The sequence below is a fragment of the Canis aureus genome, chromosome 15, assembly GCF_053574225.1.
Source record: "Canis aureus isolate CA01 chromosome 15, VMU_Caureus_v.1.0, whole genome shotgun sequence".
In the NCBI taxonomy this organism is placed as follows: Eukaryota; Metazoa; Chordata; class Mammalia; order Carnivora; family Canidae; genus Canis; species Canis aureus.
Window position 1 is genome coordinate 52,152,802 of NC_135625.1, and position 14,387 is coordinate 52,167,188.

The 14,387-nt window shown below is 60.0% G+C and overlaps 1 protein-coding gene across 1 annotated transcript in view; it reads right to left on the minus strand.

The window, feature by feature from the left end:
• Positions 1-2,446: 2,446 nt before the first annotated feature.
• The window catches only part of LOC144284170 (SCO-spondin-like), a 51,840-nt gene continuing 39,899 nt past the window's right edge, over positions 2,447-14,387 (minus strand). Inside the window, exons 78-103 of the mRNA XM_077848497.1 lie at positions 14,207-14,362; positions 13,478-13,687; positions 13,159-13,326; positions 12,324-12,455; positions 11,976-12,222; positions 11,562-11,714; positions 11,431-11,477; positions 10,898-11,242; positions 10,362-10,529; positions 9,655-9,785; positions 9,269-9,393; positions 9,002-9,048; positions 8,437-8,715; positions 7,949-8,107; positions 7,663-7,779; positions 7,075-7,213; positions 6,733-6,935; positions 6,461-6,588; positions 6,226-6,368; positions 6,067-6,113; positions 5,059-5,276; positions 4,623-4,718; positions 4,405-4,465; positions 3,980-4,110; positions 3,177-3,327; positions 2,447-2,608 (exon numbers count right to left, since the gene is read on the minus strand). Of these exons, the coding sequence (XP_077704623.1) occupies positions 2,586-2,608; positions 3,177-3,327; positions 3,980-4,110; positions 4,405-4,465; positions 4,623-4,718; positions 5,059-5,276; positions 6,067-6,113; positions 6,226-6,368; positions 6,461-6,588; positions 6,733-6,935; positions 7,075-7,213; positions 7,663-7,779; positions 7,949-8,107; positions 8,437-8,715; positions 9,002-9,048; positions 9,269-9,393; positions 9,655-9,785; positions 10,362-10,529; positions 10,898-11,242; positions 11,431-11,477; positions 11,562-11,714; positions 11,976-12,222; positions 12,324-12,455; positions 13,159-13,326; positions 13,478-13,687; positions 14,207-14,362 (3,824 nt within the window). The 3' untranslated portion in view covers positions 2,447-2,585. The remainder of the gene's footprint in view (positions 2,609-3,176; positions 3,328-3,979; positions 4,111-4,404; positions 4,466-4,622; positions 4,719-5,058; positions 5,277-6,066; positions 6,114-6,225; positions 6,369-6,460; positions 6,589-6,732; positions 6,936-7,074; positions 7,214-7,662; positions 7,780-7,948; positions 8,108-8,436; positions 8,716-9,001; positions 9,049-9,268; positions 9,394-9,654; positions 9,786-10,361; positions 10,530-10,897; positions 11,243-11,430; positions 11,478-11,561; positions 11,715-11,975; positions 12,223-12,323; positions 12,456-13,158; positions 13,327-13,477; positions 13,688-14,206; positions 14,363-14,387) is intronic.

Genomic DNA, 14,387 nt, shown 5'->3' on the forward strand with positions numbered 1-14,387 from the left:
CTAAACTCAGCAGGGGTTGATAAGAATACCTTTTCTAGAAATGTGAGAGTTCAATCCATGTGAGTAGAACTGTAATATTTGACCTCAGCTCAGGCTGCCATAACAACATAGAGAGAAATTTACTTTCCTGGAGTTCTGGAGACTGGAAGTCCCAGATCCGGTGCCAGCGTGATTGGTTCTGGTGTGACTTCTCTTCCTGGCTTGCAGGTGTCACAACCTCGCTGCACGCTGATAATGACCTCTTCTCTGTGTACTCATGGTGGGGGGGCGGGATGAGCTCTCTGGTTTCTCTTCTAAGGACACTAATCCTATCTGCTTTATGACCTAATTTGACCTTAATTACCTCTGGATAGGCCCTATTTCTTATTTCCAAATATAGTCAGTTTGTGGCTTTGTGTGCTTCCAGCAGCCTCCCTCTGGCCAGGTGCAGTCACTGGGAGGGGAGCCTGTGTTGTTGAGAAAGAACAATGAGACAAATGCACAGAAATGAGACGGAAGACTCCAGGTGGCCTTCTAATCTCCAGCTCCCAGCTCAACCATAACTGTACCTCTCTGTATGTACCCTGGAAAGCTGTATTTCTACCCATGAGTTATTTCTTCCCTGTCTCATTATAGCAAACTCTTTTCTCAGGGTTTAAAAATTGGAGGTGACGGTGCCTGGGTGGGTCAGTCGGTAAAGCATCTGCCTTCAGCTCAGGTCATGATCCCAGGGTCCTGGGATCAAATTCTGCATCAGGCTCTCTGCTCAGCAGGGAGTCTTCTTCTCTCTCTACCCCTCCTCCCTGCTTGTGATCTCTCTCTTGTGCTCTCTCTCAAATAACATCTTTTAAAAAAAAATAAAAATTGGAATTGAGGTGGTTGAGACAGCTAGCATTGTTAATTGAAAAAGTTTCTCCATGAAAAGGTACAGAAAGATGGGGCATCTGGGTGGCTCAGCGGTTGAGTGTCTGTCTGCGTTTGGTCACGATCCCGGGGTCCTGGGATCGAGTCCCACATTGGGCTCCCTGTGGGCAGCCTCCGTCTCCCTCTGCCTATGTCTCTGCCTCTCTCTCTCTGTCTCTCATGAATAAATTTTTAAAAATAAGTACAGAAAGATGGGGCAGTATCTGGAGAGAAGTGGGGATCAAGAGATCAAGAGAGAGAGAGTGGGATCAAGACAGGAGGCTAAATATGAGACACAAGATCATGTTTCTGTTTCTGCTTCTGATGGGAAAGGAACTGATGGTTTAAGCATAGGTGGGATGATGCAAGGAACCAGGACCACAGTACCAAGGGCCCTTTCCAGGGGTAAGGGACACTTCTAGATGACACCATGAGGGAAGAAGGAGAAGATGGAGTGGATGGAGGTTTGTTTTGTAGATTTGTTACAGATTTTCCCATCTGATGACATCTCTGTGATACAAGGTCATCTCGTGGAAGTGAAGAGCAGGGTGGGAGGGCAGCAGAGAGAAGGCATGCATAGTCATTGCAGAGAAAAGAAATAGAGTTCATGGGGAAACAGAGTAGGTAGGATGGCCAGATTGAATTAAAGGCCTGTTTGAGGTTTGTGATCACAAACATAAGGTAAAAACACCCCATCTGCAAAAATTCTGTCTAGAAACTCATTACTCTGAGTTGGAGTATTGCCAGGTGGGTATGAATGGAGTTAGAAAAGCAAAGGATTTCATGGTACTTGCATTGGAGTGATTTAGAATGACAGGCGGTTCTCATTTCCAGCTAGGCGCACATGGAATTACCCACAAGGCTCCCAAAGAATCTGATTTAATGGGTTCAGGATGGGGCCTGGGCATTGGTAGGGTTTCAAAAGCTCCTCGGATGATTCTAACGTGCAGTCGGTGCTGAGAATCACCGTGCAGACCATGAATCCTGAGGGGCAACAGGAGGCAGCTAATGAAAAGTGAGAACCTGGTAGGCTCAGTGAATTTGAAATAAATGATAGCGGTGGGGAACTAGAGCAAGTAAGCCGGAAGGATGGGAAGGCATGATCGGTAAGTAAATATTTGAAAGTGTTTGCAGACGGCTGAATTGTGGAATGAAGGGGAAGGTCATTGCACTTGAGGCAGTGAAGACTGAATGGATTATCCACATGGACTCTGAGTGTCCACGACAAGGACACTCTGAACTGAACTGAAGTCTTCTCTGGATGATGGGGACTGGCAGTTGGAAGCAGGAGAGGGTGGTGGGGCTGGGTGGCACCAGCTACACAGGAACTCTTTGCGGGAAAAAGGGGCAGAACTGGCTAGCAGAAGCCATGCACCAGAGAGCTTCAGACTTTATATGCAACCTGCTGATGTGGAAACAGGCATATACATGGGAAGTGACTCGCCCAAGTTCACCAGCATGACAGATTCACAGAAGCCTCCTGGAGACAGTCCTTGTGCAGGGCTCAGACCCATTCTGCCCCCCTTCCCCCTCTGGTCCCCAGAAGCAGACTCTGCACACAGGCTTGCTGCGAATGTCACTTTATTTGGGATATGCTGGTACCAGGGCATGGAGTGGATTGGTCAGCCGGGGAGGAAAGGGACAGTGCCTCTAAGCCTGGTGATTGCATCAGTGGGGCAAGGCAGCCTCATGCAGCTGAGCCATCAGTGCTTTGAGAAATCACCTCCTGGAGGATAAATGAGGGGGAGAGGCACTAGCAAAGAGGCAGTGGTCAGGCTGGGGAGGGATGCAGCTGGAGGGAGGGTGGTGGAGCAAACTGGCAGGAGAGGAAGAAGCCCAGAGAAAGACCAGCTCTTGCCCTGTACCCTACCCAGGCTAGGTATCAGCACCCCTGCACCTGTTTCTTTCCCCTGCCACAGTGTGGCCTCAGGGACCTAAGGATAAGCAGGCACCTGGCAGGCGCTTCACACCTGTGCTCTCCCTCAGCCCTCCCAAGAGCCTGTGGGCATTGTCGGCCCGGTGGTAAGGCTAAGGTCACGGGTGCTCAGCAAGGAAGGAAAGATGGGCTGGTTTGATGGATCAGCAGCTCTGATGGACTCCAAACCCCCAAGCTTGTGTCTATTGGAGGAGAACTCAACAACAGAGCAGAGAAGCAGAAGGAGCAGGTCGGAAGGGGTCAGGGAGGAAGAATCCCATGGGGGCCTGTGAGTTGGGAAATGGGTGCCTTTGGGAAGGCCTGCCCCTGTCCCCACTCCACCCTGGAATTCCCCCCACCAGCGCCCCCCCAGACCCACCAAGGCAGGCGCTGCACTGGCAGCTGCGGATGGCCGGCAGCACCACCGGTTCCATGCGGCCGCCGGGACAGCGTAGATTCAGGATGCGCACGGGGCTCTCGGGGTCCAGGCTGTAGCTGCAGCAGCCGCACTGGCTCTGCAGGTACGGCTCCTGCGGGAGGGTTCCGCTGAGCTGGACAGCTGGATGGGGCCAAGCAGTGGGCCCCAACCACCTGTCTCCCCCCACCCCACCCCAGGGCCTTCCCCAGTGGAGGGAGAGCCAGACCCTGACACTCCCTGTCCAGCTGGGCCAACCCGTGGGGGCGGGGGAGGAGCAGGGTTGTGCCCTCTGGGTCCCAGGAGAACAAGTGAGGGCAGCAGTCTGGCCATCCTCTGGGACATGCTCATGATGCCTTGCCAGGAATGTCTGGGACAATGCTATGTCCCACCGAGCTTTTCTTCACTACCTGATAGGCAGTGATTTTAGAGCCTAATTTAGCTCCTTCATGCCCTTCCTGTTGATGTCCTGGTAGGCCCACAGCAGAAGCAGTCCGTCCCTGCCCCCCTGTCTGTCCGTCCCCGTTGCCCCCCCCCCCCCCGCCCCCCGTAGGGGTGGAGGCCTGCAGTAACAGTAAGCTCTTGAGCCCAAGCCCTGCTGAGGGGCACGGAGCCAAGCAGTAGGTGGAAGTCACCACACGTGAAAACTTCATCCCTGGCTTATCTTCCCTTGAGATCAACCTCGTCCCTCATCTCCCCTGGGCTTTGCTCAGGTCTAGGCTCGCAGTGGTAGGCCCTTGGGGGTGCACAGCAGCCCCCTCGCTCACCTCAGGCATGACATTGGTGCTGGATGGGCAGTACCCACCACAGTAGCTCACTTCCACCTGGTCTAGGTAGCAGGGGCCTTTGGTGAGGTTGCGCAGCTCTGTGAGATGCCGGCAGGAAGCTGACTGCTCCTCTGTGGGGAGGAGCAGGTGAGTGCAGGAGGTGGGGGCAGGGCAGAGAAAGAAGGCCCCCCTGAGGGGACTCCAGGTGGAGGGGACAGCGTGTGGACCTGAGGGGTACCTGTGGCGGCTGGGGCAAGGGTGGTCAGGTGCCGTGGTGCAGCACTGGGGGTCTCCACTTTGCTAATCCCCATGGTAGGCAGCACCGGGGAAGGCAGGCCTCCTAGGGTGGGCATAGGGGCCAGTTTAGGAGAAGGGCCCAGAGCAGGCAAAAGCATGGCAGGAAGTACCCCAGGTCCTCTGCATACCCAGAGTCACTTGGCGGCAAGTGGGACAGCAGCTCCCTGGCTCCTGCATGGTCACCTCGTCCTGCAGAGGGAGTGGCCCCCCAGTCCACTCAGGAGGACAGCCCAATGCCCAACACTGCCTGCTTGAGGCCCTAAGACCAGCTTCTGGGAAGGGACTCAGGAAGGAACCTAGGGAGTTCCTGGTTCTCTGAGAGGGCAGCAAGGCTGCTGGTGGGTACCTGGGCACAGGTGAGGGGGGGGCAGCGCTGGGTGCAGACACTCCTCCCATGGAGGCAGCGGCAGCTTTCACAGGCCTCCTGCCATTCGGATCCAGGCTGGGGAGATAGGAGACAGCCTCTTCTCCATCTCGATCTCCATCACTCTGCTTGTTCAACTTTTCTACACTACTACCATCCCTGAAACCAGCCTGGGGATCTAGTCAGGACAGTGGCCAGAGGCTGAAGTCAACAACAGGACTTCAGGAGGGAGGTGGGCCGGTAGAGCCCAGAGACTGTCCCAGTGTGATAGCTGATGACCAAGCTGCCCACTGGGGCAGGCCCTGGCATAGGGGGAGGAGCCCGTGGACCAGAGGGAGGCCTGATGGGAGGGAGGCCTGATGGAGGGAGGCCTGGGTTGGGGACGGCTGGGTGGCACAGAGGGGCTGTGGTGTCTCACCGGGTGGGGATGCCCGTGGCGCCAGCACTCGCAGTGGTCTGTGGGCACGCAGAGGCCTGCCTGGCTGCGCAAGAGCCCGTGCTGGCACACACAGCCTGGGGCCTGCCCCGCACTGCAGTTGCCCAGAGTCTCCGTGGCGTTGGGCTCCTGGCACGTCCGCTCGCAGGACCCCAGTTCCCCAGGGGCTACCTGCTGCCACATTTCTCCAGAGGGACACTCTGCCAGGGAAGACGCCCCACCACCACCACTCGGGTCAGCCCTGGGTGCAGCCTTGGCTCTCCCCACTCCCACGCTAGGCACCTCTAGAGTCCCTCCTCCCTCCCAGAGCTGCCCATTCGGCTCCAGCAGCCTCTGGACTTCTAGGCCTCCAATCACACCCCTCTGCTCTTATCTACCTTCCCAAATGCTAGTGGGGCCTAACTCGAGTCTTGCCTTCTCCAAGAAGCCTCCCCTGACCAGGCCTGTCCACTTTGACCTCTCCATTTGTGGCAATGATTTCCCACCCTGTGGGTGTAGTCTGCTTGTCAGTGGGCCAGAACCATCTCTTATCTCTGTTCTGGTGGGTGAGTCTGCCCTCAACAGCCAGGCTGGGGTGCTCGGGGCTCACCATACCTGTGTGTCTCTGAATCTGCACAGAGCCCAGAGCACCAGGGCTGGGCACGTGTGAGGCCTCAGCAAAGGCCTGTTGACTTTGATCAGATGGGGGCAAAACAGTGCAGGGCAGACACAACCCTCCTGGGGACTGCCAGATGAGGGTCCTATTTTAGCTCTCCCTCTCAGACTTGGCTTTCTCCTCTGTGGGGAAAGAACCCTCCACCTCCTGCTTTGCTCACAGCCCTGCTCAGTACGCACGCAGGAATGCCCCCAACACCAGTGTGGACAGAGCTGGGAAGGGGCTTCTTGAAAGAGATAGCATTGCCAAGGGCAGGCAGGACCCTCACTCACACCAGGGCCAACCCCACCCTGGCTTTGGAAGGACCGGCAGGGGCCCAGACAGCCACAGCTCACCATGACAGTCGGCTAGAGAGCAGCGGAAGGCTCCCTGTTGGCAGATACTGGGAAGAGAGAAGCGTGTGTTCGGAGGCATCCCAGGCCCTGCTCCCCACCCCTGTCCTCAGCAACCCTGCCCTCCACACCCTCCCTACCCCGAGCCCCCCCCGCCCTCACCAGCGGGTACAGTTCCAGGTGAGCACAGTCCCTGGGGGAAGCTCCCTGGACTGCTCTTCAGGGGTCAAGGTGAGGCCCCACAGCAGAGAGCTCTGGGTGCAGGGGCACGCAGCAGGGGGCACACACGTGCCATTGTGCAGCAGCTGGGGTGGTATAGGCTCCAGTTATATTCAGATCACCACTTCTCTGCACCCCCCCACACACACGGGAGTCAGGACATGGCACCTTAACATACCTGCTCTCCGGGGCAGCCACAGCCAAGCTGGCAGGGCTCCTGCACACAGTTGGCACCGGGCTGCAGATGCGAGCAGAGGTATGGGCACGAAGTGGCGCAGGCCCTGAGCACCTGGCCGGGTAGGCACTCTGGGGGGCACACAGTGAGGTGGAATACCAGTGAAGGGGCTGCTCAGGCCCCACCACCTGCCCTGGCGAACTCCAGCTGGGACAGGGGCCTGAGCTCAGTGGCCCCAGAGGGAAGGACAGGCACACGGCACCCCAGGTACTCACCAGGGCAGGGCTGCAGGTTACATCCCTGCCGCTGCTCTGTGTCCTGGGCCTGGCAGGGTACCCCCACAGGAGCCTCCTTGCAGCTCCGGTGCCGCATCATAGTGCCCCCACCACACAGAGCAGAGCAGTTGCTCCAGGCAGACCAAGGCCCAAGGATGGGGCACTCATGGGGTGGGCACATCAGGGACCCGTTGATACAGGTGCTGTGGACAGGGGTAAAGGGCATGAGTCAGGGTGAAGAGAGCCCTTGCATCCCTGTAATGCCCATTGCCCTGACCTGCCCCGAGCCCACCCAACCAGAGCTCCACATCCCTCCCCTTAGCCACCAGTGGGCAGCCATACCAGTTTTTGCAGTCCAGATGTACCACCTCGGCTGGGGCCACCACCCATGAGGCGTTGGGGCTGGGGAGGCCACAGCGGCATGAGGCGATGGGCACGCAGTGCCCATCCTGTATCAGTTGGCCAGGGGGGCAGCGGCAGCCTGAGGGTGGGGGAGGGGACAAGCAAGATTCAGGGCAGGCACCCACAGTGGATCCTTCTGGCAGCCAGACCGAGTCCAGAGCCTCAAGCTGACACTGGAGTACCCTTCCCGCCCTCAGTCCCCCAGTCCCCACTTGATCTGGTCCCCATACTGTTCCCACTGCTGGGGCACAGGAAGGGGTCATGCTAGCCCCCTCTGTGTGGACACCACCTCAGGAACCCTTGAAGCTGCTGAGAGCACCCTCACGGACACAGTCCACCTTGGCTAAGGCTCACTCTATGCAGGAGCCCTACTCGGTTGCTGAAAGTGACTCAAGGATCCGCTTTGCTGCCCTGTAACCCACGATCCAGTACAGCAGCACACCCCCTGCCCGCAGGTCACATGCTCTCTGGGAGCAAGAGGCAGCAGAATAGGATGCACCAGTCAGAGGCCCTAGGGTTCCCAGGGACCTGGGTGGCATGGTCCCTGCAGACACTGCACGCGGTCCCAGAGGTCAGCACAGCTTCGAGGGCACTGGTTGGCACAGTCAGGGGTGGGCACGGTGTCTCGGGCTTTGCAGCTCTCCCCTGAGGACCAGAAAGTAGGAGTCTGTATTGGGGGCCAACTCTGTTGTGCCCCCACGACAGCACCCTGTGCTCCTCTGCGCGCCTCCAGGAGCAGAGGCAATATCCCCCTCAGGTGCCAGCTTGTATGCTGCTGTCCCCACGCCTCCTCCAGATGGCATGATGGGGTTACCTGGGCAGGGCCCCACGTTGCAGCTCTCAGTCTGAGCCCATGGCTCTCGGCAGACCCCTCTGGGGGGCCCCCCTGCCTCCCTCCAGCGTAGCCGGAAACCCCCACTGCAGGGCACCTGGCAGGGGCTCCAGGGCCCCCAAGGACTCCACTGGCATAAGTCTGGGGAAATAAGATGGAGTCAGTACCCAGGCCCCCATCCCCTCTGCCTCTGGCTTCTACCTTCTACTCCAGCCCTACAGACACTATGACATGCCCTGAGCCCCTCAAGCACCCTTCCTCCTCTTTTCAGCGGCTGCATGGATGCTCCCTGCTGCTGCCCCACCCAGCGGGAAATCCAGCAGGCCCTGGAGGCAAGCAGGAGGCTTAGCAGGCCTGTTAACTGCCTGGCTACTGAGATAAACAGCATGGCCCAGCCCCCCTGGGGAGGTCCCCCACCACTCTCATTTCAGGCTCCTTCCTGCCCTGTTGATCTCTGCCCTCCTCATTACCATGGCAGGCCGTAGGGTCTGGGCAGAGGCGTTGCTGGCTGAGTGGTACAGTGCAGAGGTCTGGGTCCCCAGCCCACGGCCTCCACGTCTCAGGGTCCAAACAGAGGCGATGACGGTGCTGCTCCGAAGCCAGCAAGGGGGCCAAGGTGGGGGAGAGGCCAGCTGGGTGCTGAGACCAGTGCTCCTCCAGAGCAGTCCTGGAGGCAGGAGCCAGCACACCACGGGGCAGGCAGGGCCCACAGGGTGACCACTCAGACCATTCACTCAGAGGCAGAAGACCTAGGAAGGGCAGTGAGTGGGCATCCTTCCCAGTGACCCTCCCCCAGACCACAGACGCCAGTGGATGGGAGGGAGGAGCTCTAGTTATGACCAGGAAGGGTTGGAAACAGGAAAGGCTGTAGGAGGTATGGGGGAGCCACAGTGGGGTGACCAGCTGGCCTGGTGTGTCTGGGACTGTCAGGTGCCAGCACTAAGAGTTCCAGATCCAAGAACCTCCTCCCCCCCCCCCCCCCCAATCCTAGGCAAATGAGGATGAGGACAGATGGTCTCTCAAGCCCAGAGTTACCTTGACAGCCCTGGCTGGTGCACTGCAGCTCTCCGCGCTGGCATTCACTGTGGGAGGGGGTGGTTATGGTAGGACTGGGGGGCCAAGACTCGGCCCAGATCAGTGGTTGGAGGGCTCACGTAGGGGTGACCTGAGCTCTGGGCTCATTTGGAGCAGGACGAGGTTGGGGTTGGGCCCGGGGCCTGGGGGATTTCCCTGTGGGGCCTCCCCACTCCCCATTCCCTGGCCCCAGTCCTCTGATGCTACCTCCCCACCCTCATCACTCACCACTCTTTGCAGCCCAGCTGCAGGCGGTCCCCGGGAGCCAGGGTGACCCTGGCTCCTTCTCCTGTGATGTGTAGGCAGCTACACTGCTCTGGGGGAATGCAGCCCCCAGCCTGTTCCAGCAGCCCCTGAGCAGAAGGGGACACGGCCACTGTGTGGCAGCCACCTCTGTACCCTAGTGCCAGTACCGTGTCTGCTCGCAGCAGGTACATGTGATGATTTACTAAGCAAATGGATGGGCACATGGGCAAGAGGCCAAACGCCAGGGACTCTTAAAAGGTGTCGTGGGGAGGGGTGTCACAGAGGCATCACAGAGGGGAGGAAGTGCAGGAGTGGGACAGAGACCCCCTTCTCTTGGGGCACATCCCCCCCCCAGTCCCACCCCTCACCTCAGGGCAGTAGCAGCCGGGCTGGCAGGGTGGCAGGTTTTGGCAGAGCCCATGGCTCAGGTATGTGGCACAGAGCCCGGTACAGGGGGAGCCACACGCCTGGAACTCAAAGGGAGGTGGGCAGCTGTCCTCTGTGGGGGACCAGAGGCTGGTTGGTGACAGCCTAGAGACACCCTCCACCCCGCTGAGCCCAAAGCACACAGTACAGGATCCCACCAAGGCCCCTTAGGGGCTCCTTGTAAACCTGTCCCCATGCGGCCGGTAAGGACTGACTAGTGTTGCTGTGGGTGCCTCTAGGAAGGGTTGTGAGGGTTGGGCCTTGGAGAGCCACATAGCTTGCATAGAGGGAGGATGGGGCCTCGGGGAACTAGGGGCCTGGCAGGCGCTCCTGGGCTTGGCAGATGGAAGACGAGAAGGTGGCTACCACAGGGGGTGGGCAAGACTTCTGTGCCTGGGCGTCACCACACGTGGACACAGCCAGCAGCTACAAAGTGGGGAAATCACAGCAGAGCTGGGAGGGGAAGGAGCAGCTGAAGGTGACAGCAGTTGAGGGTGAGGCAGGAGAGTAACTGGGCTGCAGAGGGCAAGGGTCAGTGCAGGCAAGGGCACCTGCTCCAAGGGCCTAGGGGCATGCATATTTGCTCGGAGAGGAGCTGGGAGGCCCTGCCAGGGCTCAGTTGTCTAGCTTCTTGCTCCCGGCGCCTCACCAGAGCAGTTGCTGACTGGGCAAGGCCGGAAGTGGCCGTCCAGTCGTGTGCAGGGAGGCCTCTCCCCGGCCCCTCCGGGCGCTGGACCCTGGTGCCGGTAGCGCTGCTGGACGGGCACCTGGCACGAGCATGGTGTCCAGCTGCTCCAGCTGCTCCACACGCACTCCTCTGGGGACCAAGGTGGGGGGATGCCAGCCTGGCTCCTCCAGCCTCTGTTCCCTCCCACCCCTCCCCTCTTCTCCCAAACCCAGCCAACACCCTGCACAGGGCAAGAGCAAAAGGGAGCTCAGACAAGTCCTGATCCCCTGTGCTCCCTATCACCCAGCAGCAAGGTCCCATCACCCAGCAGTGAGGGGCACAGCCCAAAGGGCTCAAGGGAGGAGATGGTGACAAGAGAAAAGAAACTAGACAAAATATCAGGGGGATAGATATACATTTGGGGGGTAGAATCTGGGGTTTGGGAAATCACATTACTCCCTGAGTTTTCCCGAGGCAGGGAACAGGTGATGGGGCTTGGCTACACCATGCACACTCACCCAGGCAGGGTCCTGGGTAGCAGGCCTGCGTGTCCAGGTGGAGGAAGGTGCCATTGCAGGTAGAGTCGACTTCAGCCAGTGGGCAGGGGCAGGACCCAGAGCGGGAGGCCAGGCCTGGGCCGCAGCTGCGGGAACAGGGCCCCCAGGGGCCCCAGGAGCAGGACTCCAGCAGCCCCAGGCAAGGCTGCTGTCCACAGCGCTGGGTCTGGGTGCCAGGGCCCAGGCAGGGGGCTCTGCTGTGGCCAAGGCCCGAGGCCATGCAGCCCCGGGTGCGAAGCTGGTTTCCACCTCCACAGGAGACAGAGCATTCAGACCAGGGGGACCACAGCGTCCAGGCCCCAGGGACTGTAGGAGGGCACAGATGAGGTTAGAGAAACTGGAGGGAGCAAAGGCCCCGAGGGCTGTGCGAGGTCCGTACAGAGGGTGGCAGCTATAAATAGGGCTGGGAGGGAAATAAGAAACACAACGCAAGCAAATGGCCAGCATGAAGCTAGGAGGGTGAGGGGAGGTGGGACTGGTACGAAACCCCAGACCTGCACACTCGATGTCTTCACAGATGATGCCCTCCGGGGTGCAGGAGCTGTGAGGAGGAGCCTGGACTCAGGGATGCTGCCATAGGGCAGGACAGTATGGACCACCCCTCCCTGCCTCTGCCCCAGCTTACCACTGCTGGCACTCGCCCTGCAACCAGCTGTCCCCCAGCGTGTGGAGGCGGCCACCATGCAAGCACAGGGGTGGGCATGGGGGCTGAGGGCAGGGCTGGCTCTGGGACTGCTCCTCCCGACACTCCGGGGCCCATGAGCCCGAGGTGGAGGACCTGGGTGGGGCCCGGGGCAGAGAAGGTGAGAGACACCCAGGGTCCCTCTTCACTCACCTCCTGGTGAGACACCTGATGGGCAAACCTGGGGTGGCTAAAGAAAGCAAGGATGACCAGGGACAAAAGTTGGGGCCAGGACACAGAGGGTATGCCACGGGGTGGGGGCAGGATCCAGGACCTCCATATCAGAGAGGGAGACTGAGTCCGGGCAGCAGCAGACCAGGGTTGGGGAGGGGATGCCAGCCTGGCCCAGCCCCATACCGGAAGCGGCTCTGCTGCCCCTCGGGCCCACATGAGCGGCTGCAGGGACTCCAGGCTGACCAGCGGCTCCAGGCACAGTGGGCAGGTGGTGGGCAGGGTTGAGCCATGCAGGAGAACCGCCCAGCCTGGCATGTGCAGGTGTTGCAGGCCTCCTGGTGCCGGCTGCCCGGGGCCCAGCTATGGCCCTGGGCATCTGTACACTCGCAGTGCTCAATTGGCACACAGCCACTGTCCTGCTCCAGGAAGCCTGCGGGGGAGGCGGCCCTCCAGAGCTGTGCTGGCACCCCGCTCCCACCTGCCTTCCCACTGAGCCGCTGTGACATGCCACGGGGCCAGGGCAGCTCCTACCCTCAGAGCAGCGGCAACCCGGCTGGCAGGCCTGGCCATCTTGACACACGATCCCCTCCTGGAGGTCTGAGCAGTGGCGGGGGCAGCGGTCAGCACAGCTGACCATGTTCATGCCTGCTGGGCAGCCCTCCTCTGGGCAGATGGGGAAGACCAGAGTCAAGAGGGCTCTGGGCACCGGGGCTCAGAAACACTCCACCTGCCTGCCCGGGAACCACTCTTACCTCTGTGAAGCTATACTCCCATCTTTCACCCCACGTTGGTGCCCACAGATACAAGAGGCCTTGGGGAGACCCCCGGGATTGGGACGTTTTGAGTGCCAGGGAGTTCCTCTCACCTACCCAGGGGATCCCAGCACCTACCCTGGCACCCAATACATGCTGTTGACCTGGACTGAATTTGTGAAGCCAACATGCTCACCTACCTGGCTCCTCTGTATTCACCTGGAGGCCATACAAGAGTAACCAGGGTCCCTGGGGCCCCCAGAGCTCAGAAGGACCAATAACTGGAGCAGAAGGTGGGAGGAGCATGTCTGACTCTGTCCACACCCCAGGTGCAGCTGCACTCAGGACTGGAACCCTCAAATCCTCCAAAAGCCTTGACCTGCTGGGTGGTTCCAAGCAACACTGCGCCTGGTCCATGGAGGGCACCCCCTACCTGAGCGAGTACCCCCCACCCAGTGCCAGACCCCGCCATCTACCCCTGTGGGCCTCAGTTTCCTCAGCTGGCTGGTGAGGGTCTCTGCCACAAGGCATCATGGAAATTAAATTAGGAGGGGCATGGGAAGACCCATGCCAAGGGCAAAGGCCACTGGGATGTGGTATCCCCACTGCCATACCACAGGGCAAGGGGTTGCAGAGCCGAGACTGGTGCCTCTCCCCAACACAGGGGGCACCCCCGTTCTTGGGCGGGGGGCTTGAGCAGCTGCGGCTCCTCAGGGACCGGCCCCCCCCACAGCTCCGGTCACACCAGGACCAGGAACTCCAGCGTGACCAGCCTCCAGGCACTGCGTGGAAGAGAGAAGGACCTCATGAGGGATCTAGCTCAGGCAGGCGGCCCTTCCATAGACCAGGAGCCCTGGGCAGGGTCCTGGAAGTGCCACAGGGGCACGTGATGCCAGGGAAGGGCATGCTCTGGTCCTCACCAGTCCTTCTCACCTGGGCAGGCCCGCAGGTTGCAGAAGCGACGCTCCTGGTAAGCAGTCAGGATGTCCGGGCACCAGTGCCCACCGGGCCCCGGGGGACGGTATGCCCGTAGTCGGCGCTGCTGGCCTACCCCGCAGCTTCGAGAGCAAGGTTCCCACGGAGCCCAGGCAGTCCAGGAACAGTTCCCAGCCACACAGCCAGGGCTGGGGCACGGGGATGGCTCTGCGGGCCAGGGCAGGAGGAACGAAGCTGAGCTGGAGCCAGCCCTGACTCCTCGACCTCAGCCTGGGTGCGGCCCTCCTCATCTGCTGGGCCAGCCGTGACCTCATCCAGACTTTTGGTTTGTGTTGAGGGTCTAATACTGGCTGTTGTGGGACTTTGGTAACTAGGCCTCAGTGTCCCCACTCTCACAAGGGGCAGTGGTCCCAGACTCACAGGGATGCTGAGGGATCTGGGTGGGAAATTGGGTGAATGTTGAGGACACACATAAGGGAGGATGTGCTGGTGTTTGTTGGGCTCCCCAGCAGCTGCCAGGGCTGCACAGAGCACCCCGGGGCCCAGAGTCATGCAAGGATTCATGATTAGATATCGTGCTCAGAACTCAGTATCTGCTTAAAGGGTTTTGGAGGTTGGACATGGGTTGGGGGTCAGAGTGAGCTGTTGGAAGGAGGATGATGGGGTTAGAGGGGATGGCCGTGGTTCAGACATGGATCAGGTCAGAGGTCAAGACTGGAGGCACACCTGTGCAAGAGGGCAGGTTGCAAGGGCGCTCCTGTGAAGCGTCACCCCCAGTGCAGTTTGCCAGGCAGAGGCGAGTGCGGCTGCGCCAAGCAGGGTGCGTGGGGTCTGTGCAGGTGTGAGAGCAGGGGGACCATGGAGACCACGGGCCCCAGCCGCCTGCAGGGAGAAGGGGGAGAGGCAT